Source organism: Drosophila subobscura, chromosome E (assembly GCF_008121235.1).
Source record: "Drosophila subobscura isolate 14011-0131.10 chromosome E, UCBerk_Dsub_1.0, whole genome shotgun sequence".
Taxonomy (NCBI): domain Eukaryota; kingdom Metazoa; phylum Arthropoda; class Insecta; order Diptera; family Drosophilidae; genus Drosophila; species Drosophila subobscura.
Window position 1 is genome coordinate 11022035 of NC_048531.1, and position 23229 is coordinate 11045263.

The following is a 23229-nucleotide window of genomic DNA, read 5'->3' on the forward strand; positions in this document are numbered from 1 at the left end:
TTTAGTTTCATTTGCGCGCAAAAATACGTGCTAACGATTTGCGGTATATATAAAATGGAAAGGTATATTTCGGTATATTTCTTAGGGTCAGACTGTATATTTTATCGATAGCTCCGCGGTCATACTGTTATGATATGAACTCTTTTGTTGTGAGCGCCATTTTTCAAATTTTTCAATGTTATCACTTAATAAACATGTCTCTCTTAATAATTTACATACATTTACATACTGTAGACAAAGTTTGCAGAAGGCCGATTTCAATGAAAAATTCAAATGCAAATTTGTAAAATATTAGGTCATAAGGTATACAAGCCAGTAAAAATAAATATTTAAAATACGTTAAATTGATTCTTTAACCAGATGAAACCATTTTTTCAGTGTTAAAAGTCTTTGCAAGCTGGTAATATTAAATAGAACATCAAAAACGAGGAATTGCATTTAAGACTACGCTAAGTCCACAGTAGGGTTGTCAAATTAAAAAAAAATATCATAACGGTGATACATGTAGCTTGAAAAATATGTGAAAATAATATATCGATATATTTGATATTTTTGATTTTTTTTTTCTTGTATATGTATATGCTACATTCTAATTCTAGCGTTCGTTCGGCAAACAACTCTTTTTTGAGTTCAAAATTTCCAGTAACTTTTTATAATATTCACCACAAAACTGAGGTATCTGGTCAATGCGGACTCATCTCTGCGACCAACCAATTTCGCTGTAGCGATTAAATATCAAACAAAAAAAAGAAAAGAATGCAATGGAAACCATAACTATACTTTTGGCGCTTTGTTGACACGATTTTCGAAGTTTATCTTGCAATTACATTTATTTTTTAATTGGAGAGCCTTAACTCTTAAGTACTCTTCTCTATTTTATTCCTTCACTCTCTCTTGCTCTCTTCCGTGTTTCTTCAAACCACCCCAAAAACAGAGCAGCAGCGGCATTTTGGCAGCTTTCAACCCCCTGATGGAGTGAGTGCCACGTGCCTTCCGTAGCTTTTGGCCTCCTTTCACACACGCAAACACACACACACACTGGCAGCAATCAATGAAAGTGAAGCTTTGCCCAAATTAAACAGGGGAACACTCTATTCGCATGTGAAAAATTTCCATGCACTCGAACGTTTATCCTGTGGTCCGTCGTCCTGCGTCAGCGCCCGTAGCCGTCTCTCGATTCTGGTGGTGGTGGATTCTCGCACGGCTTTTCACCACGGCAAACCAACGGCGCTCGAGAGCTTCTGGCTGGCTGGCTGGCAGTGCTAACACGGCGCCAAGCGTTTCGTTTCAGTTTGTAACGGAAAGCTCAAACCAACGGTCGTGTCGTGAAAATTGGGCAAAGCTCCGTGTGAAAACGCTGAAATTCCTCGAACGAAATTGATTTGTGCGTGTGTGTCTGTGCTTGCATTTGATCTGAAGCAAAAAGTATTAGAAAATTGCAAAGAGCATTTTGGAATTCGCGGCCACACATAAAAGGTTTTCCAAGTTGCCAAAAACGTTGTCTGGAAGGGAGCGCGTGTATCTTAGTGTCATTGTGTTTGTGTCTCTGTGTGTGTGTGTGTGTGTGAAAAATCCGCCCTTAACAGCAGCCAGAGCCATCAAGGATCCCGAAGCTAAGCCAAGTCAAACTTTGGTACGGAACGGTGGTACGCCAGCTAGCACGTTTGGGCAGGCACATTCTGCCTCTCCTGACGTGTCCTGCGCACTCACACACACAACGTAAACTTGTTTCCCTCTCTCTCTCTCTCTTTTTCACTATCCCAGTCCCATTGCCGTTCTCCTTCCGAGAACTTGTACATAATGAGCGACGCTCGTATTTGTGAGGCACGTGGAATTTCCAGTGACAACAGTTTATGCAAATTGCTTTCAGCTACGAATTCAATTGTTTCGTGCCCTTCACGCCAACGAAAATCTGCATTTCTGTGCATTCGCAGTTGTAGTCGCAGTCGCAGTCGCATTCGCATTCCAATAAAACCAAGCAAATGCGAAAATGCATCAAAACCAATGCGACTGTAACACGACTTTTGCACGTTGGTAACGAGCAGGAAAACACTCAGAGTACATATGCAATCCATGTGTAGTACACAATAGGAACAAAATAGAACTACATTTTGGCAAGATTTCAGCATCAAGTGATTAATCATGTGGCGGCGAGTCAGCGAACGCAAAAGCAAAATTTGAAATTGATTCCTTATGAGATATGAGCATCAATTTATAAATTTATAAATTTATAAACCAATTTCCGTAGAACTTACCGCAGGCATCCATCCTCCACTCTTGGCGCTCTCTTTATTTGTCTGTCTCTCTCTCACCCACTCATCCTCCTGCTACCCCCGCTACCTCTTGCTACCTCTGCTGCTCCATGTGGCAAAGTGAAATTGCATTGAGGCTGGCAATGGCATTGGCTGAGGGGTTGTTTTAGCCAAAAAGCTCAGAACACCCGTCCGCCCCTTTATTTACCTCTCATCCTCAACAGGCCAACGGTTGATGCTGTGCCAAAAAGCAAGAAATTGAACTTTGTGCCTGTCCGATTGCATTCCCGCCTCCATGCGAGCTAGAGTGAGAGCGAAAGTTGTATAGGTACACGGCGAATGTACATATTTACATTGTTGTAGTATATAAGGCACTGGCATAGAAGGAATTTTGGCAGGCAGGTGCATATGTCCGAGCTTGCTGCATGGTCGCTCCTTCCTGTATAATTCATCTTTTCTCTTTGTTTTGCTTATTTATTGATTGCTTTTGTTGTGGAAAAAGCAACTCCTGGTTAAGAGGTTCCAGGAGGTTCTTTTCATGTGAATTACGATATCTTATTTTATTAATTCTTACTATTGGCCGTTTAATGGGAGCTCAAATTACTTTCTACAGCCCGTCCGCGCGCCAGACATCAGCTGCGTTTATTTACATAATATTTCTTGCAAAAACAAACCAATAAGCTCCTTCTTTTTCGAATGCAGCCCAAGGTTAAGAGCGCGTAAACAATAGGCGAATCTTAAGCGGTGTCCGATTACAAAGGGAATGGCGGGAGAATTGGTGTTAAGCACTTTATTGCAGCTCCAGTCCCAGTTCCAGACATGCCGCTCGGCAGTCTGGCGTTGATTTCCAGGAAATCCAACCACCACCCACGCAATTGCATCAAAAGCCCACACCAAGGTCAATCTGTTTCTGTGTGTCGTTCCTGCATGGGGTTGGTTCAAAGATTTTTCGGCCACTTTTCGTCTTGGCGCCAAACGAATGGGTGAGACAATTACTTCCATCAAGGAGGGAGAGTGGAGCTGTCGAGAGCAAAGGGCGCAAATTGCATATTGGCAGCCGAACAACTTGCGCAATCTCCCCCTCTTGCCCACTCGCTGCACTCTGAGCAGATCCCAAAATAGCCGCAAATATGGTATTATTAGTTCTGGCATTTGAAAGTCTCCTTCATGAACAAATTTCTGTGCGGGTTTATTATTGTGCACGCTGTACGGATACGTTTTTTTCGTATCACGAGCAAAAGCCAATAAAATGTGCAAAATCGATTGCATAAACATAACAAAAAAATATTTCATTGGCAATCAAATTGCATGATTTATGCAGAATAGAGAAACACACAGCTGGTCGTCCACCGTCCATCGGAGCACCCCTGATTGCAGCAGGCTACCTTCCTATCGATTTGGCTTGGAACCCACACGCCATGTCATCAGATTCGTGTTGCTTAATCCCGCTCTCCAACGCCGCCTTACCTCAGTCTGTCCCGGCAGCTCTTTAACTGGGAATAAGCTTTAAGGCCACCCTTCCTCCCCTCCCGACGCTGCTGCCGCTGCTCCTACCCCAAACACCAGGTCGGGTTTGGAAAGGGGATGAACTTGTTTTTTTTTACATTATTTTTTGAACGACGCAATTCCGTTTTGTCCTTTTTGGCGGTGCTTTGTTCGGAGCCGCAGGCGTTTTTATACCTGTTTACGTATGTACAAATATATATTTGTATTTGTATTTGCGCACACAAATAGAATGTGTACTTGCGCTTCTATGTATTGGGTAGATGGGTAGCTTGGTAAATTTCCATTCATTCAAATTTAGCTTGTTCATTGTTGGCTGTCTTTGAAACAGATTCACAGAAACAGAGCCGGAGTGAATCAGTTGTGTCAGGCAGGGGCAGTGGAGTTATATAAGCGTGCGAAGCAGTGCAACTTCACTGTGAACGCAATTACATCCTGTCAAATTCAATCAAACTGATTCGGATTGTGCTTTCATTAATCTCAGCGCCTCAGTGCGCCCCCTCATTGAGCAATTTCCTTTAGCAATGATTTAAGCATTGTGTTTCAGTTCTCTAAGTGGGCTAAACCGTTCCAATGACAGGGCCAGGGTCGTTCTCCGTCCGTGTCCGTGTGCATGTCCGTGTACGGGGGGTCCTGCTTGAGCTTTATATTTAGAAATGCCGGTGGCGTGGGCGTGTGGGGTTCGGTGTTGCTGGTGTGCTGTTGATGTGGCTGTGGCTGTGGGTAGGTTTGCGGCAGGGTGGCTGTGGGAATATTGCGACGCAGAAAGCAACAGCAATCACAGGACCTTAATATTTCCACACACAGGTTTACGTAACATCAATTGGATTGTGCAATCAGCAGACGAGACGCAACGAGAAGACGGACAGCGAACGAAGCAAGAGGCCGCACGCAAGCAAAACAAATGTTGCTGTGGTGGCATCAAGTGCTGTGAGGGAGGGAGGTTGTGACATTGAACGCATTGCACGCTCCAAGTCCTTTTATTATCCATCCACTCTGTGCCACATCGAGTGGAAGGTTTCAGTTTCTGTTGCTGGTCTGCCATCTAATCAGTTTTAACGAGCTTGTGGTGTAATTTTTGGTTTGAGCTTTGTGCATTTTGTGCATCCACCAGATACATATCCACAGACATTCATGTGTGTGTTTGCCTGCCACTGTTGCAGTAATTGAATAAATATTTACACACACCCACCCACACGGAGGTGGGTGCCAGCCATGGGGCTGTCTGTTCGATGCCACAAACCCGTTTGTGGAATAAGTCAGCCATCAAAAGACGTCATAGCGCATTACGTATACGCAATGTAATGAAGAATAGAAAAAGAATAAATGTATATAGACTGGGATCAGTATCAGTGTGTGCAAATGTACATATGTATGTATATACAACGCTATCAATGAAGCGGCAGGACGCCAAAAGCTCTCTCTCTCTCTCTCTCTATGGTGGAATACGAATCTGCTTCTTGCCACACAGCTGCTGCCCCGACAACACACCCACCCAGAGAGCGAGAGAGAGAGAGAGCTTAGGGCTTTCCACTCTCCGTCTCTTGCTGCGTCCTCTGACTTTACTACGTCAGCACTCGCAGCAGCAGCAGGGCGACAGCAGACGAGCCTCCAAGTAAATAAGCTAACAAATACATGAACGCTTATGTACGAGTACATAGCACATGCCCACCCCCCCTTATGTACTCGCCAGGTACATGTATGTATAGTGAGTGTGTTCTAGTCTCGTGTGCTCTTGCTTTTCTCATTGCTCTTTCTATTTGCAACGACCTTCCGTGGCAGTCAACAAAATTTGGCCCTCCACACTGAGCAACAAGGTTCAGGAAGTCACGATTTCTCGGCGCCCAAGTATTCAATGAGAGGGGTGAGGGTGAGGGGTCGGTGGTTCAGTGACACTCCAACCGCGAAACGATGTCCTGGGGGTGTCCTGAGGTTAGGCTCTGACTGCAGGATAAATAGTTCCAAGACTTAACCTGCGGCCGTGCGTGCATAATAAGTTTTATATTAAGCGGCAGGGCGCAGAGAGATTAACGGGCAAAGCAATATGAAAAAACTTTGTGAATTATGCAGAATCGAGTAGGCAGCAAATTCCCAAAACTTTTCAACTAAATTTTGCCATAAAATAAAGCTTAATGGAAAGGGCAGGGGCGGAACTGGAAGTGCCATCGAAAAGTTTCCATTAACCAGAGGGAAAAATGAAGTATCCGCATTAGAGGCAAGCAATTAGGACACAAATTGAGTTAGCAGCCACCAGAAGTGGTCTCAAGGACGCCCCATCACCCACCACTGCAAAGAGCAAATGCCACCACACACACACACACAGAGCCATACATATATGTATTCCCCATACTGGCACACATTCACCCTCGAGAAATATTGATCAAACAGTGGGGAAACAGCCGGAGAATCCTTGTCTTTTTGATGAAATTTAATCGGCTGATTTAATTTTGCAGAAACCACGGCGCGACTTGAACCACCCGAGCGTTGATGGCTGCCACCAAAATCATCGATGCACCGCGCAACGGCCACGAGATGGCGCCACTGAACACACGGGCACGGGGCGATGGCACCCACGGGGTGACCATCGTCCTGACCGCCCCGCAGCGCAACTCGGTGCAGTCGGTGGACATACCGGGCGGAGACCCCGAGCGTGCCGCCTGGAGCGGCAAGATGCAGTTCTTCCTCAGCATCATCGGCTACTCGGTGGGCCTGGGCAACATCTGGCGCTTTCCCTACCTGTGCCAACAGAACGGCGGCGGTGAGTAAACCTTCATGGAATGTCACATGTCTACCCCGTCCCCTGCTGGTTCGGATTAACCAAACTGTCAGCAAGTGTAACAGAAATGCATATTGCTGCAGTTTTTTGTTGTTTCCAATCAATGTCTGCAGTCCACTCCACTGCACTGGGCGGTGTCACCTGTGCTTGCGATAACACTAATTATACAGACTGCAGGTGGATACTGCCCCCACACTCTCCCTCCCTCTGTCTCTGCCATATCCAATATCATGTGGCCAACGAACTGCACACAACAATAGCTAATAAGTGCACAGCTTTGACAATAACATTATGGGATTTAATGTGCACTAATTGCATTGCTTTATCATCGCAACTGGCGGTTGTCCGGAAAACCCCAATTGTGGGTGCCTTGTGGAGGAGCTTTCGCAACGGCCCCACGCACATTTCAGCCTCCGCCCTGGTTTTAATTCAATTACAAATTACCGAGAATGATTACCAACAGATTCCTATTTAATTTATTAAATTCCTTCTGACCCGAATCAGCAGAAAGCTCCCCAGCAGGGGGGAACACGAGCCAGCAGCCATGGAATGCCAATGGAAATGCAAATGCAAATTGATTTCATGTCACGCGTCACTCAAGCTCAATTGGACTTAGACCTAATCCCGCATTGTGCCGCTCTTCTTGCAGGTGCATTCCTGATACCGTTCATGATTATGCTGATACTGGAGGGCATTCCGCTCTTCCTCATCGAACTGGGCATGGGACAACGCATGCGGCTGGGTGCCCTGGGTGTGTGGAACACCATCCATCCTTGGCTGGGCGGCATCGGCATTTCCTCCTGCATCGTGACGCTCTTCGTGGCCCTCTACTACAACGTAATCATCACGTGGGTCTTCTTCTATCTCTTCAACAGTTTTCGGGTAAGATTTCACCTAAAACCCGCGAAAGCTAAGGTGTAACCTTCTCCCTTCTTAGTACCCACTGCCCTGGTCCAGCTGTCCGACCAATGGCACTGGCTTTGTGCTTGAGGAGTGCGCCAAGTCGTCGGAGACAACGTACTTCTGGTACCGCACCACCCTGGATGCCGCTCCCTCGATGGATGAGCCCGGCGGCCTCAAGTGGTGGATTGTGCTCTGCCTGATGCTCTCCTGGACCATTGTCTTCTTCATCGTGATGAAGGGCATCCAGAGCTCCGGCAAGGTGGTCTACTTCACCTCCCTCTTCCCCTACATCGTCCTCACCATATTCTTCATCCGCGGCATAACCCTGCGGGGCGCCGGCGCCGGCCTGATGCACATGTACACGCCGAAGGTGGAGAAGCTGCTGGAGCCGACGGTGTGGCTGGACGCGGCCACCCAGGTGTTCTACTCGTTCGGCCTGGCCTTTGGCTCGCTGATAGCCTTCGGCAGCTACAACACTCCGAAGAACAACTGCGTCCGCGATGTCCTGCTGGTGTCCGTTTGCAATGCGGTCACCGCCATCTACGCGAGTGTCGTAATTTTCGCCATTCTCGGCTTCAAGGCCACCATGAACGTGGATCGCTGTGTGGCAAGGTGAGTGTTGCACTCCCAGTACATTAAGACAGATGGTCGGGAGCACGCATCGGTGGATAGCACCCGGGATAGGTCATCGTCATCGTCATCCAATGTTGACCGGTTGTAACTGGCACGAGGCAGGCACCCACCCACCGATTCACCCATTCAAACATTCAGACATTCAACCATTCACCCATTGAGGGCTTTGTCTCTCCGTAGCCATTTGCCCATCGTATCGTATCAATGGACATCACCATTTGTGTATTTGTGGGCTGCGTTCATTGATATTCGAATCGATATGCAAACATATGTAGAAATGTTGAATCGCGGTCGTGTCTCTGTCAATTTGTATCAATTAATGGACCCACGCTGAGTTATTGACAATTGTACTTGAACTGTCCGTCCATGTCTGTGTCCCAGTACCTGTCCCTGTCTCTGTAACCGATTTAAACCGGTCTTTGTCCCCCCTAAATAGCAACACGGATATTCTCGTGAAGCATTCGTTTCTGGAGAACAAGAATGCGACGACTCTGGAGTACGAGCATGCGATGGACAGGCTGAACGATACGGAGAAGACCCTGTTCCAGCTGAGCGAGTGCACCCTGTCCAAGGAGCTGGATAATGTGAGTACCCTGCCGCATCCTGCGCTAGTTTGGGTTCATTATTGTCATTGTCTCCCCGCGTTTAGGCTGCCGAGGGAACGGGCCTGGCCTTCATTGTGTTCACCCAGGCGATTGTGGAGCTGCCGGGCGCACCCTTCTGGGCGGTGCTCTTCTTCACGATGCTGCTGTCGCTGGGACTGGGCTCGCAGATCGGCATCTTGGAGGGCATGCTGTGCACCCTCTTCGACATAGACATTATCAAGCGGGTTAAGAAGCAGCACGTCACCGGCGTGGTGTGTCTATTCTGCTTTACTGTCGGTTTCATATTCTGCACAGGTGCCGGGGAGTATTGGCTCAAGATGTTCGACTCTTTTGCCGGCACCATTGGCCTGGTGGTGGTGGCCCTAATGGAGATGATTGCCGTTATCTTTATCTACGGACACGAGCGGTGGGTATCTTCCCTTTCCCCCAAAAGGTTTCCCTTACTATAATTAATTATTTTTTTTGCAGCTTCACTGAGGACATCTATCAGATGACTGGCTACAGGCCCGGACTCTACTGGCAGCTCACATGGCGCTACATTGGTCCCTTCATCATGGTCTGCATTCTCGCCTCGTCTGTCGTCTTTATGGTCATCCGAAATCCCACATACGGAGCCTGGAATGCAGAATTGGTGGGTGTTTTCTTGCAAGGATATCCACGTTCCTTGGCGACTTTGCTCACACTCGTTTCTCCATTCGTTTAGGGTATGGTGGAGCAGAAGGAATATCCCCGCTGGGTCATGGGCATTGCCCTCTCGATGATCCTCGCCGGCGTGCTGCCCATGCCCATTGTGTTCCTCATGCGCAGCTTCCAGTGCCTGAAGGTGGACCTGGACATACACCAGGGCTCGATTCGACGCAATGAGACGACCGCCTCAACCAAGGAGATGATTGACAATGACGACGATGTAAGTTCCGCCCAACATTTACTATCACTTTCGAGCTTTCTTTATGCCATTCGGTGTGTTGTTTGAGCGTTCACATTGAACCTTCATCTAGCCTAAGATAATATGCCCAGCTCTCTCTCTATCTGGACAATAAGTGTAACTAATTGTGTCTTTCTCTCACCTAAAACAACATTCCTCACTCTTGCGCTTGATTTTCCTAACTGAAAATGCTTCAAACAAAAACAAAAACCAAATACCAAAATACAATCAAATCACGCTCATTGTCGTACAGAATATGAGTCCGGATATGCCACCGCAAGATTCATTAGCGGCGACACGCTTCACAATTGGAGACTTTGAAGTAAGTTGTGTCTTGTCCTGGTCAACCATTCCCCCAATACACCTCAAAACTACCCCCACTCCCGCCACATGCAACCCCCTCTCTCTATAGACACTAACGCTAATCACACAATTCTCTGCTCTTCTTTCCCCCTATGCTCCTGTGTCCACACTCATTGGTCAATGTTTAGAATTAAAATGAAATGAAACTAAAGCCTGGAAACGTTTTTAAGTGCTGCGCCTCCAGAAATTACTTAGAAAACTAAGCAGAAAACAGAAAAGCGAAACCAGAAATCAGAAACCCAGTTAAACCCTAAGATAACATTTATTGTAAAGTAGTTTACTAAATGCTCATTGCAATTGCATGGCCCAAGAACACCCAGACACCCCGATCATCGATCACCGAACACCGAACTAAGGACAGTGCTAAATTTCCACGCGCCGTGTGCCGAACTGCGTAGAGAATGCTCATCCCTCAGATACTAACCTACAACTACTCAATCTCAGTACCACTAAGAACTAATCAACGCACAGAAATTTCTCGTAGCTAGCAATCAAATCAACAAAACGCAAAATGCTTTATGGCAATTCAATATTAAGTCAGCGGGAAAGAAAAGGGCCAGGCCATGGACAATTATTTACAACAGTTATGTTTAGGGAAAAGACTAGCTAAATCGCTTGGGCAGGTCCTGAGAAGGCTCAGCTCATATATAAGTAGGGCAATGAATGTATATAGAAAGAGGCACTGAAGAGTACTCTAATTGGTTGGCGGGCGGGCGGTCCAGCAAGGCAAATTGACAGGTAAAGTAAACAATCCACAAACGATACGAAAACTCTCATAATTTTCCATTTACTTTGTTCGTTTGTTCTTTGTTTCGATGTCTCTATCCTATGGTTACTCTCTATGTACATACTTATGAATATGAATGCATTACACTACCCGATAAAAACGAGAAGGGACGTGTGAGACGCTTCTTACGCGTCACAACTTTTATACCCGGCACTCAGTACTACATCTGCACCTTAGCGGTGTTTTGTCAAATTTTACATGTTTCCTTCATCTGTCATCTACATCTACAACGCTTCTCACACCAATACGCTCCTTAAGCTCGCCCCCTTCCCTAGACCCGCACACTGCAGACTCGCGGCAGAGGCAGAGGCCGCATACTGCAGAAGCAGAGTGTGAATGAGAGAATGTGCAAAAAAAAACACAAAAGCTGCGGGACGGGGTGGGTTTGGCCACTGCAAATTAATTTCTCCATTCTGGCTATAATAATGGTCCAATCGGGTATAATTACACATAGTGTGAATGAGTGAATGTGCAAAAAAACAAAAAAGGCTGCGGGACGGGGTGGGTTTAGCCATTGAAAATTGAAGTAGGCTTCACAATTTTTCAAAGTTCCACGAAAAATCAGAACATTTTGTTGCACACTTCAAGGTTCAATAGTTTTTAAGACAAAAAATTGAACCTTGAAGTAGGCTTCAAAATTTTTGATATATTTAAATAATTTATTCATTTTGGCTATAATAATGATTCTATCGGATCCTAATTAGGTGATCTGATAGATATGGTCCTTCCCTACAGAATGGCTTTATCTTCAAAATTGAAGGATTTGGGAGGTTTTTGCCCTTTTGCGGGGGCGGGGGCTAATTTTTTAAATACACTGGTTTCAGTGTGAGCATATAGCAGTCTGGATGCAAAATTTGGTGGCTCTAGCTCTTATAGTCTCTGAGAACTAGCCGACAAACAAGACGGATGGACGGACAGACGGACAGACAGACATGGCTCTATCGACTCGTCTATTGATGCTGATCAAGAATATATATACTTTATGGGGTCGGAAACGTTTCCTTCTGTGCGTTACATACAACCGTTATTCCCCACAAATACAATATACCCTATTTACTCTTCGAGTACCGGGTATAAAAAATGTAAATGAAAAAGTTGGTTTAATAAAAGGTGCAACTTTGTTGGGTAGTGTTATATGTTTTATATTCCACACACACACCATGTGATGTACCGTACTGTACATTTGACTTTAAGTTATGCTTTTGAACAGAGCGCCATCTGTTGGCTGTATGTGTTGGGAGCTTTTGCTTGAACTTTTGTAGAACATCAAGTATGCGCCGCGTGGTGGTGTCTGTCGTTGGCTCGTATGATTTCTGTATTATAATTTGTACAATATTCTTGATTTCCTAGATGAATTTTACTTTTATTTCATTCGTTCACTCCATGTGTCCGTGTTCCGCCTGCTAATCCGGTTTTCCCTCTTTCCAATCAGGACGATGACGATGAGAACGATTTCAGCGGACCCGCCCTGGGCGGCCACGTCAAGACCCAGAGCGACGGCGACTTCTCCGACGACGACGAGGAGGACAAGCCCATGACCATGCGGATGATGATGATGCGTCCAACGACAACATCGAACGTGTTGAATGTGCCAACAAGCAGAAAGCAAAACTACAGCAAAAAGGATGCCTACGATGTGTAGAGACAGTTGCAGTGTTTCAGGAGACAGAACGAACACAATGGCAAGTGAAATATTAATTAAACTGAGTGAACGAAGGAGAGGCAAGAGTCGAGAGTTGAGCAGGAACCGTGCCGAGCTGAGCGCAAACATTTATAAATATTTACTCTAAGTATTTTAACATAATTTAATGCTAAACTAAGAAACAGAAAGAATAAACTGAAGAGTTAATTGAATTCGAGTTTGAGTGCGTAACTAAAATTGTTGAAACGTATTTTAAACACAAATTAAAGAACTAAAACTAAACCTAAACCTAAACCAAACAAACTAACTATTTACGAGTACAATGAGCTGCTGCAGGACAAAGTTAAAGTGAAAGAAAAACATGGAGAAGGAGAACAGACAGAAAGGAAAACAATTAACTTAAATGGGTTGCTAAAAGTTTCGATTTGATTATGTAGCATTTAGTTGGAATGCTTAAAGCTTTACCATTAGACAGACACTCAAACTGAAAGTATTTCTGGTTTCCCAGATAACCTTCCCCCTTCCCCACAAAACCACAACCCATCCCCTCTTACCGCTCTTTAATGGAAGAGTAGCAAACGCTTCTTAGTAGTCGACTTAGGCCAGCGCATTTCCAAAGAGTTTAACTCGACATTTAGTTTAGTAGAGATTTACCCTCTGTTATTATTTGGACTTCAAGTGGAGTGCATGCGAAGACCCAAACTATAAATCTAATCTAGCAACGGAGTTACACACAAAGTTTAATGTTAATTCAAACAAGTTACACCCCTATAAGAACCTTTCGAAGCTCCAACTGCGTTGAGCGAGAGATACAAGTACATAAATTATTAATACTTATTGAACACAAAGATACATGGAATATGTGATATTCTGAATAATATCCTCGAACTTTAGTCTAAGCGAGAAACCTTAACGATTTCACTTAGCTGTTAAGACTCTTCGATATCCCATGCCCTAAAACCTTCTACATACCCCATACCCAATCCCACTTGCAGCCACACACCATATCTGTTCTCTCAACTCTATCCACCCACTCCTCCCGCGCTCTTCTGATGGAGCCACCCAAGTGTATTTTCCTATATTGTACCAACAGAAACAAAACGAGAAAACAAAATGAGAAAAATAAACTGCTGTGAATAGATTTAGTGGTGGTAAAGCTCTACTGAAGATGGAAGGGAAACCATAAAGCTAATGTTTAACTAGTTCTTAAGCGGCACAGCACACTCCACTCCACTCCACTTCAGTTCACTCCGAGGTACACCCATTCCCAATTCCCAATTAGGTTTCCGCAACATGGCAATCCTAATGCAGAAGTATTTAATCATAGCACACCATTCCTCCACATCCCTCCTAACTTTCTCTTGATTCGGTAAAGAAGAATTAAAGTCAGCAAAAAGAATACAGAATACAGATTAAAGATTAATGATAACTGATCAAAATACATGGAATTCGAAGTACCCAAACAGCTTGAAGATGTTGAAGACAATAAGACAATTATAGAAATATACTTACAGGATGGCCTCGTCGCGTTTAGGGAGATACGAGAGATACAGCCCATAGCAGAGCAGCAATTGTAGCCAGATCAAAGAAACTGCTCATTAACATTAAATAGAAAATCAAATACAAAACAGTCAGCATTCTCCGCACCTTCACATCCTGATATCCTCGCAATCGCAATAGACACCGAAACCAAATACCAAATACCATAAAATAGCAAGCCTAAGTGTATAGTTTAATTGTTTACTATTGCCACTATATATACATGCATGACCCTATGAGTACTATTATACATACATACATACTTATATACTACTGTATACAGTATAACAACCTATATACATAGCTCTACCATAATTATTGTATATCAATTATTGTCGTAGTGCTAAAGATCCGAGCGAAATTGTCGCAACGGACTCGTGTAAATTTCGATTGTATTAAAACGAAACAAAACCCAAACACACACACACACACACACACTGCAAAATGAGATGAATGAATACTTATATATTGTAAACAGTTATTATACCGTATGCAGGAAATTATGATTATGATTAATAAAGATATTTCAAGATTAGTGCGTTAAGTTGAAAGAAGAGCAAAAACGAAACTGGTGTCTGTTTTTATCCTTGAACATTTCCACACTCTGCCCATACATTTTTGAGCCAGTGTTCCACAGATGGCAGGCACGTTTCATCCGTGGATTTGATTGGAATTTGTTTTTGGTTTGCCGGCCCCTGGTCAAGGCACCTTGGACCGAGGCTAGAGGCTGTCGGAGAGCCAACAAATTCCCGATTACGCTTATCACAGCAGGGGAAAGTTTTGTTTTGCCATTGAAATAACAGACAAACGATTAGACAAGTGCCGAGTGAAGCTCGGCAGGGAATGGCATTGACACTGGAAACTAAAACTTAATCTGGAAACTTTTTAATAGAGAAATTTCACAATAGTCTTAACTTTGATATGGGCAATTGTACTCCCAATTGTATAACCAATAATTATGGTGAAAGTACAACCAATGAGGAATTACCACCCCCGGGGGTGACCTTGGTGATCGGTGAGCGACTTTATTGGACAGAAGCATCGTAAACGGCATTGGCCTATAAATACAGTTGGTAAAGCAACTGCTGGACGCGTATAAGAGTAACTTCTGGTTCCAATTGGATGATAAGGGAACTACCAACAGTCTGGAGAGACAAATCAGAGAAGAACAGCAGCAGCAGCAGGAGCAGCAGCAGCAGGAGCAGCAGCAGACAGAAATGTGATTAGAGACTGATCCGCGATGGCGTAACAGCAGCTTCAGCGATAAGAGTGTCTGCGGTTGTGCAGGCAATTGCGAAAGACCCCTCCGAAGACCTGCCAGACAGGTATGCCCGAGAGGGGCGTGGCTCAGCTCAGCTCAGCTCGTGTCCGCGTCCCGTCCCGTCGTTTCTGGTGGCGCATGCAGTGGGCGGCACGTAGCAAGCGGCAACTGCAGCAGAGTCGGGCCTGGCCTGTTGTTATCTTATCAGGAGCAGAGGCAAAAACATACGTCCCCATATGTTGCTGAACCGATTCGAATCGAATCGGATCGGACCGAAGCAAAGCACAAGAGCAGAGCAGCGCGGAGCAGAGCAGAGAAAAGACACAAATCGACAACGACAACAGCAGAATGTTCATGTTTGTATGTTACTTGAGCGCAGCGGCCGGCGCAGAGTTTCAGTTTGGATTATTGTGGCAAAGCAGAAACAAGTGCCCCGCACAGCCAAAGCAGAAGCAGAAGCTGAAGCGCAACAAGTTCGTTCCCTTCCCCAGAGACTGTCCCGCTCGCTCCGCGTTGCACGCTGCTCGCTCTCAATCAATTTGTTATAAGTGCAAGAAAGTTTATAAATAAGTAAATTCAAATTAAGTCTGCAATTTCATCTCATTAAGAGTCGGCAAAAAAAGTGGCAGCGGAACGAAATAAATTAATTAAGCAACCATAAAATTGCAAGTGCGCGCCAAGTGAAAGCAGTTCAAGGGCCACCTCCCCCCTGCAGACCCGCAGTAGTCCCAACGAAGTAACAGAATGCTCCTCAAAGGCGTGCAGCTGCTGAGAGGCGGGTGAGTCTGGCGGGAAGGGTATCCCCTTCGTGGGCCAAGAAATCAGGTGGGAAACCAAAAGCTTGCCATTAAGAAATTTCCGTCGACAGAAATTCGCACAATTCGCTGTTTGAGATGCAGGACAGGGTTGATGGAGCAGTATGCTCACCCACTTAATGGGTAAACAGCCACAGATTTGCACATCATATGGCATTGTGTGATCCACTTGTCTTACACGCCTCGCCTTGGCATTGATAATCACACTTTGCAAACTAATCCATCAACTAAGGTGCACGTCGTAACCTACCCCAACTAGAACTTGATAGTTCGACTTCCCTTGGTCGTTCTTATCGCATGGGAGGAAAATTCCATGTCAAGCAAGCAGCAGAGCAGCGTCATCATGATGCATCCCCTTCACCCACAAAGTGAGCCACAGCAACAGCAACAGCCAAAGCTACAGACACATCAATGTTAATGCCATCCATTTGCAGCGACAAGATCAATGCACCCGACCAACAGAATCTGCAATGAAAAGCTTCTGCTCTTCTGTCGCTGTCTTCGCCCTCTTCTCACGCGATAAAGCTCAATATTAACTAGGGTGTAGACTAAGCATTAGCTTGAATGTGTAATTATTAATTTATTATAATCAGAGTACCAATAAGAGTCTGTTATTCTGTGAATGAGATTAGAGTCTGTGAAGATGTTAAATTCGGCCAAACGATCACTGGCGTAATATAATTAGCCACCAGTGTGAAGCTCTTCCGATCGCTCATCCAAGACACAAACCAACCAAGCCGAAAGCTTTTCTTCTTACACTACACACAAACATGCTGCTGACTTTCTTATTGTGTTCGCTCTTATCAGATCCGTTCCGACTTCTCACCACACACACTTTAGATACTCTTGCAGAAAGTTTACATATTAAGAAATAAATAAATAAATCTGTACTTCTGCCTGTACATAACCCATCGGATATTAATTGTCTAAGGCCAATGCCCTGCTAGGGTATCCAAGTTTCGACCAAACTTTAATTCTTTTTCTTTATTATGATTGCCGTTTTGTTGTGACTCGTTTTCTTTGTGCTGTGCTATTTGTGTTTCTGTTTCTTTTTCTGCTTCTGCTTCTCTGTGTGCTTAACTAATCAGACGAAATAAAAACAAAGCGCTGCATGTGTGGGTGCTTTTGGGGCCGCATGGCAACAAGTGGATTGGCCTGTTGCTGGCGTCTCTCAACGGTTTCTTTTGTGGCTTCTGTTTTGATGGCCGGTTCATGCGAGTGGCGTGTTTTAGCAGCAAGCTTCGTGGTGGTAGGGAGGGGCACTCATAACTGAACCAGATAATTCCTATTCCAACTGCTGCCATTGTCTCCATACTCTGATTGAGGTATCCGTATCCGCCAGATACTTTTGCCGATTCCCAGTGACAGCTTTGTTTTGAGCAACTTGTGCCTGCCATCGATGATAACCTTTAGACACAGCGACGACAACCAGAACAGCAATGACAACGACAACGACAACGACACCGGCGGAGTGCCAAAGACAACAGCACAAATATTATTGTTGACGCTGCTGAATGGGAGTCTATTCTTCTGGGGCCGAGCCCCCCAGCAATCCATCCAATAATAAATAGCATTTCTAATGCATGCGCGACTCAAATCAAAATATTTTTAAATATGGATCGTTCTTATGTACAAGTGTCTAGTAGGTTCCGCTTGTATGCTTATGTACCGTGCAGGCACGCGCCTTCCTGCCCATTCCCCTAATTGCCACCTAATTCCACTCGCACATCGATCAAAGAATTTTGGGGCCATAGATACCTAGCAACACGGGAAATATATTTGTAGCCTGCTGTGATTCCATTATCAGTTAATTGTTTGTTTACTACGTAGTGCCACAATTCCAGGAAATTTCAGACACCCCCTCCCCACCTAGTTAAGATTATTCGTGGGGACATAGGCATAGGCATGATGACGCTTCGCTTGATGATGATCCCAAATGTCCCCTGAGTCATCCCATTCAGCAATTGGTTCTGCTGTAGTCAAGCAGCGTTGATTCCATTACATCGACAGCTCCCAACTGTATGTAGTCCAGGGTTCCATAGAAGAGACTAGACCCACATTAGGGAGCTGCGTATGTCCATTACCTTATACACATTATTGTACTTGTTTAATCTACACCAGAGCGTGGGCCGTCTGGGTCTGGGGGAGGGGGCCCCGCCTTATCAGCTGGTAAACAAAATTCAAGCGAGTCGATGCCTTTCCATGGACTTTGATATGCGGTAATGAGCTTGTTCTATTTCAGCAAACTATCCCCAGAGTCGCTACCAATTGATTCCAGTTCCAACTGGGTTTTCCTGTATCAGTTTCTGCCCAGTGCCACAGTAATATGAATCGCGGCGTATGAGCCTTGGTGGTAATAGATAGCTTCGAGAAGGGTATACACATGATTAATTTGATATTTTTAGACATTTCCTAATCCTCTGTGGTACGTATTTTTCTTTTTAATAAATAATACACAGTATACGTGACGACGATCAGAATGGGCCAGTGGAAATGTTTCGAAACGTCAGCCATAGTTTCAGAGCAAAGATAAGATAAGAGAATTTCCTCGTGATCGGTTTCCACGTCACTTTTACATTGTAAGAAATTCGATTCAGGCGTAAACGATTAAGCTTAGGAAATTCTTAAATTCTAAATTAATTCTTCATTGAATCTTAAGTCGAATATAAGGCTGAGGGCCAAGGCTTAAGCCAGTCTCGAGAACCACACCCGGGTACAGTTCCGTTTCCATTTGGTTTACATATGTATCTCTTTTTGTTATGGAAAATCTGTTGAATCAGCTGACTTGCTTAAGATCTGTTGCCATGTGTGGGGATATACATATACATATGTACTATATGTGCATTTGTATCACTATTTATATATCTTTTCATATAAAAACCCATACAAATGAACTGAAGGAAACACGCGCTGGTTTTTCGCATGATGTTTTCGCATTAAAAATAAAAGAAAAAGAAACCAAGCCGACAGAACGAAGCGTAGTATACCCTTGTTGAATTATAGCACATCATTGAGATGTTCAAAGTGCTTTCGTTTCTGAAGAATACTCTTTGTCAGAGAAAATAAACTGCGAGATTCAGAAACAGAGAGGAGAATCGAAGCGGTAAACCAACATCCGTGGCGTCATGGGTACAGCAATGAATGATACACTAAGAGAGGGACTGGCTAGTGTGAGATATTTAGACATATTCGCGCTCCCATTCCACGACGCAGAACTGTTCTCTGTTATCGCCCGAAATAGACCTCCGGCTACGCAGCAAATACGACTGTCAAGGGGGAGGCGCGTGGCCCTAATCAAGTACCGGAAAAGTCGAGTGCTGCCCAAATAATTAGCTGCTAATAGTGTCAACAACGATCTGTACTTGGCGCGCTGATAGTCCGCTTTAATTTGGACCGAAGCGGTTGGGCGATGGTTATCAGAGTCCCGAGCCGTGCCGTGCCCCAATAAATAATTCATACTCGCCAAACTTGTACTATTTGGCCAGCCAGATCTAGTGGCACTTAAATTGCAGATAAAATGCACACACTACGCGTATAATCGCAGATAAAACCCAGACACAGGCCACCAAATACGTAAATAAACACAGTTTAGTCAGCGAAATGTGGAGTAAATATCAGTCCATTGCCTTTAATTTGTAATTGGCCATTAATGCTTCTAGGCCAGAATTGGCACAGGCAAGGGCAGCCATGGGCAGTCATCATTGGGTTTATCATTCACCTCACTGGCAGACATCTCTTATGACATCTTTTTATTATAGAAACCAGGCCACGCGGCAGAGGGAACTGCGTAGTTCCAAAATAATAAAAACAAATGTACAAATGTATGTATACATATGTGTACATATGTATTTGTATGCATGTACATTTATTTGGGTGTATTTCTTCAGTCGCTAGACAGTCGCTGTCTGGCTGTGACGTCACGGATGGGGGGCAACCCTGAACGCGTGTAAACTTATCGTTTTGTCGGTGTAGCGGGTGTGGGGGGAGAGGTTCGGTGACTTGCCATGGACTTTGCACCGTGTAAACCATCAGTGAGCAAGTGAGAGAGAGCACGAGAGAGAGCGGCTCTTGGTTGTGTCTCCACATTTGTTTGTATGTCTTGTATGTCTGTGCGTATGCCAGGGTACGGTTAGTTTGCCGGAAGTTATGTATATGCTTGTAAATGGGCGTCTGTCTACCTGCTCTCTTATCGCTGGGGGGCTACACACAAGCGCCCCAGCACCTGATGGCAACCGCAACCATAACAGAGAGCACAAAGATCGAGCAAGCTGGCTGACGAAACATTGCATCATTCCGCTCAGCGGAATGGAGAGAGAGAGGAGAGCAGAGTGCAGCCAGCAGATTTCTCGGTGGTTCGCTTCTAATGAAAGTGACGCTGATCGAAATTCCAGTGTGTCTGTGTGTGTGTCTCTCAGTGGAAACTCCCATTCCCCACAGCCATTCCCAGTCCACAAAGAGCTCCGTGCGAAATGGAGTGTGGAGCAAGTTTCTCAGGCTTGGACTCTCAAAACCAGACCGACCAGACGAACAGCTGATCCAGCCAGCAGCCAGCAGCCAGTTTGGTTATTATGTGTGCCTTGTCGCTTGTCTTGTCTTTATTTTATTGAGGCAAACCGTCTGGCGGTTGAATGTTTTTCTCAGCGGTGCGGGGCGGGGTATGCGTGCCCACTTAGAATTTGAAATCACGTTACGATCTCTCGCTGCCGTGGGTACAGTTGTGCTTGGCTCTGGTAGTGCCACCAGCGCGATACGCTACAATCCGCCTCGCAGCTGTCGCACAGGCTGCGGCTGTTGTGGGTGAAGGTCTTGGGCACATTCGGTTTAGGTAGACACGGCAAAACCCAACCTCTTTTCACACATCTACCTAGCACAGCTATTACCTAACTGTGAGATTACCTAACACCTTCCATTTCGCATCTGTTCTTCTTTTTTCCGCAGCCTCGCTGGCCCACCGAAGAGCTACAACTTTCGCTTGGTCTGCCGCTCCCTGTCGGTGCAGTATGGGGACGCCAAGGTGCTCACACCCGCCGTCAAGCAGTACGTGGAGAAGTGCGTCCAGCTGTGCACTCCAGAGCGGGTGCACATCTGCGACGGCAGTGCGGGGGAGAGCAAGCTGCTGCAGGGCCTCATGCTGAAGCAGGGAACCATTCTGCCGCTGCCCAAGTACGACAACTGCTGGCTGGCCCGCACCAATCCGGCCGATGTGGCGCGTGTCGAGTCCAAGACCTTCATCTGCACCGAGCACAGGGAGCAGACGGTGCCGGTGACTCCGAAGGCGACGCCCGGCACCCTGGGCAACTGGATCTCGGAGGCGGACCTGCAGGCGGCCATCGGGGAACGCTTCCCGGGCTGCATGAAGGGACGCACCATGTACGTGATCCCCTTCAGCATGGGACCCGTGGGCTCGCCGCTCTCGAAGATCGGCATTGAGATCACAGACTCGCCCTACGTCGTGGAGTCCATGAAAATCATGACGCGTGCCGGCAATCCCGTCCTGGACGTGCTCCGCACGGGCGATGGCCAGTTCGTCAAGTGCCTGCACTCGGTGGGCACACCCAAGAGCGGCGTCCAGGTGCAGTCCTCCTGGCCCTGTGATCCCGAGCGCACCATCATCCTGCACAAGCCCGCCGACAATGAGATCGTCTCCTACGGCTCGGGATACGGCGGCAACTCGCTGCTGGGCAAGAAGTGCTTCGCCCTGAGAATCGGCAGCACCATTGCCAAGCGCGAGGGCTGGCTGGCCGAGCACATGCTCATCCTGGGCATCACCAATCCAGCGGGAAAGAAGATCTACGTGGCAGCCGCCTTCCCATCCGCCTGCGGCAAGACCAATCTGGCCATGATGACGCCCACGCTGCCCGGCTACAAGGTGGAGTGTGTGGGCGACGACATCGCCTGGATGAAGTTCGACTCGCAGGGCGTGCTGCGGGCCATCAATCCGGAGAACGGATTCTTTGGAGTGGCGCCGGGCACGTCGCGTGCCACCAATCCCATTGCCATGGACACGATCTTCCGCAACACGGTCTTCACCAATGTGGCCTCCACCTCCGACGGCGGCGTCTACTGGGAGGGCATGGAATCCGCTCAGCTGAAGGACCTAACCGTCACCGACTGGCTGGGCAAGCTCTGGTCGAAGGAGTCGGGCAAGCCGGCAGCCCATCCCAATTCCAGATTCTGCACCCCCGCCACACAGTGCCCCATCATAGACCCAGCCTGGGAGGACAGTGCTGGCGTGCCCATCTCGGCCATCCTCTTCGGCGGCCGCCGCCCCGCCGGAGTTCCACTGGTGTACGAGGCTCGCGACTGGACGCACGGCGTCTTCATGGGAGCAGCCATGAGGAGCGAGTCGACTGCCGCAGCCGAGCACAAGGGCAAGGCGATCATGCACGATCCCTTCGCCATGCGCCCCTTCTTTGGGTACAACTTCGGGGACTATCTGAGCCACTGGCTGAGCATGGAGAAGCGGGGCAAGGTGCCCAAGATCTTCCACGTGAACTGGTTCCGCAAGAGCAGCGAGGGCAAGTTCCTGTGGCCTGGATTCGGGGACAACTCGCGCGTCCTCGACTGGATCTTCCGGCGGGTGCAGGGCGAGAAGTGCTTCGAGGACTCGCCGATTGGTCGCCTGCCCAGCAAGGATGCCCTGAACGTGTCCGGGATGAAGGGCAACATTGATCTCGCACAGCTCTTTGATCTCCCCAAGGACTTCTGGCAGCAGGAAGCCCTCGAGATTGAGCGGTACTTCGAGGAGCAGGTGGGCGGCCATCTGCCACGCCCCGTGGCCGAGCAGCTGGCGGAGCTGAAGGCGCGTGTGTCCAACATGTGATGTGTGTGTTCCATAGGTTACTCTCCCCTCTAATCTAAGACTTAAATTGCGTAAAATAAAAAATATAGAACGAACAAAAACGATTTTCTGTGTGCCAAAAATTCAGTGCTTGGATCGGGATCGGGATTGGGGCGTGGCCTGAGATGGAATGGCCTGCCATGGCGGCTTATCAGTGTCCGCCGCAGCGTCGGAGGCCCGTCCGCAATTGGCGTAAACAAGCGTATAAATCCATAATGCCGTTTAACCTGACTTATCAGACGATCGCAGCGATGGAAAACAAGCAAATAAAATGCCAAAAGAATCCACAAAAAGTTTACTCAAAGAGGGTCGAAGGTTTCTGGCGGACGGGGACCCACTACGGGTTGCCAGGGCCTGATTATCGTATCGGAATGGGACGACTCT

At 46.6% G+C, this 23229-nt stretch overlaps 2 protein-coding genes across 6 annotated transcripts; both read left to right on the plus strand.

Moving 5' to 3' along the window:
* Positions 1–1277: 1277 nt before the first annotated feature.
* Positions 1278–14488, plus strand: LOC117891147 (sodium-dependent neutral amino acid transporter B(0)AT3). 4 transcript variants are annotated; one of them, XR_004648614.1, is made up of 11 exons: positions 1278–1633; positions 6209–6513; positions 7181–7413; positions 7469–8046; positions 8504–8651; positions 8717–9078; positions 9141–9303; positions 9376–9579; positions 9851–9919; positions 10089–10698; positions 12180–12310. XR_004648614.1 is itself a non-coding variant. In XM_034796397.1 (9 exons), the coding sequence occupies exons 2-9, from the start codon at positions 6243–6245 to the stop codon at positions 12387–12389; spliced, it is 2169 nt and encodes a 722-aa protein (XP_034652288.1). In that variant the 5' UTR covers positions 1278–1633; positions 6209–6242; the 3' UTR covers positions 12390–14488. The 4 variants fall into 4 exon arrangements, 3 of the variants coding, with proteins under 3 accessions (XP_034652288.1, XP_034652290.1, XP_034652289.1); XM_034796397.1 differs by lacking the exons at positions 9851–9919; positions 10089–10698 and having other exon boundaries at positions 12180–14488; XM_034796399.1 differs by lacking the exons at positions 9851–9919; positions 10089–10698 and having other exon boundaries at positions 12183–14488.
* Positions 14489–15723: 1235 nt separating this feature from the next.
* LOC117890166 (phosphoenolpyruvate carboxykinase [GTP]) lies at positions 15724–22890 on the plus strand. 2 transcript variants are annotated; one of them, XM_034794863.1, is made up of 2 exons: positions 15724–15968; positions 20943–22890. In XM_034794863.1, exons 1-2 carry the CDS (start codon positions 15934–15936, stop codon positions 22825–22827), a joined length of 1920 nt encoding a protein of 639 aa, XP_034650754.1. In that variant the 5' UTR covers positions 15724–15933; the 3' UTR covers positions 22828–22890. The 2 variants fall into 2 exon arrangements, with proteins under 2 accessions (XP_034650754.1, XP_034650753.1); XM_034794862.1 differs by having other exon boundaries at positions 15724–15967; positions 20939–22890.
* The last annotated feature ends 339 nt before the right edge of the window (positions 22891–23229 follow it).

What these genes read in the sequence shown, in the direction of transcription:
- LOC117891147 (XM_034796397.1), top strand. Translation starts at nt 6,243, where the DNA reads ATGGCTGCCACCAAAATCATCGATGCACCGCGCAACGGCCACGAGATG. An exon ending in GTGGATCGCTGTGTGGCAAG is followed by an intron (nt 8,047 to 8,503) that starts GTGAGTGTTGCA and finishes CCCCCTAAATAG; the next exon opens with CAACACGGATATTCTCGTGA. An exon ending in GAGCCTGGAATGCAGAATTG is followed by an intron (nt 9,304 to 9,375) that starts GTGGGTGTTTTC and finishes CCATTCGTTTAG; the next exon opens with GGTATGGTGGAGCAGAAGGA.
- LOC117890166 (XM_034794862.1), top strand. Translation starts at nt 15,934, where the DNA reads ATGCTCCTCAAAGGCGTGCAGCTGCTGAGAGGCG. An exon ending in CGTGCAGCTGCTGAGAGGCG is followed by an intron (nt 15,968 to 20,938) that starts GGTGAGTCTGGC and finishes CTTCTTTTTTCC; the next exon opens with GCAGCCTCGCTGGCCCACCG.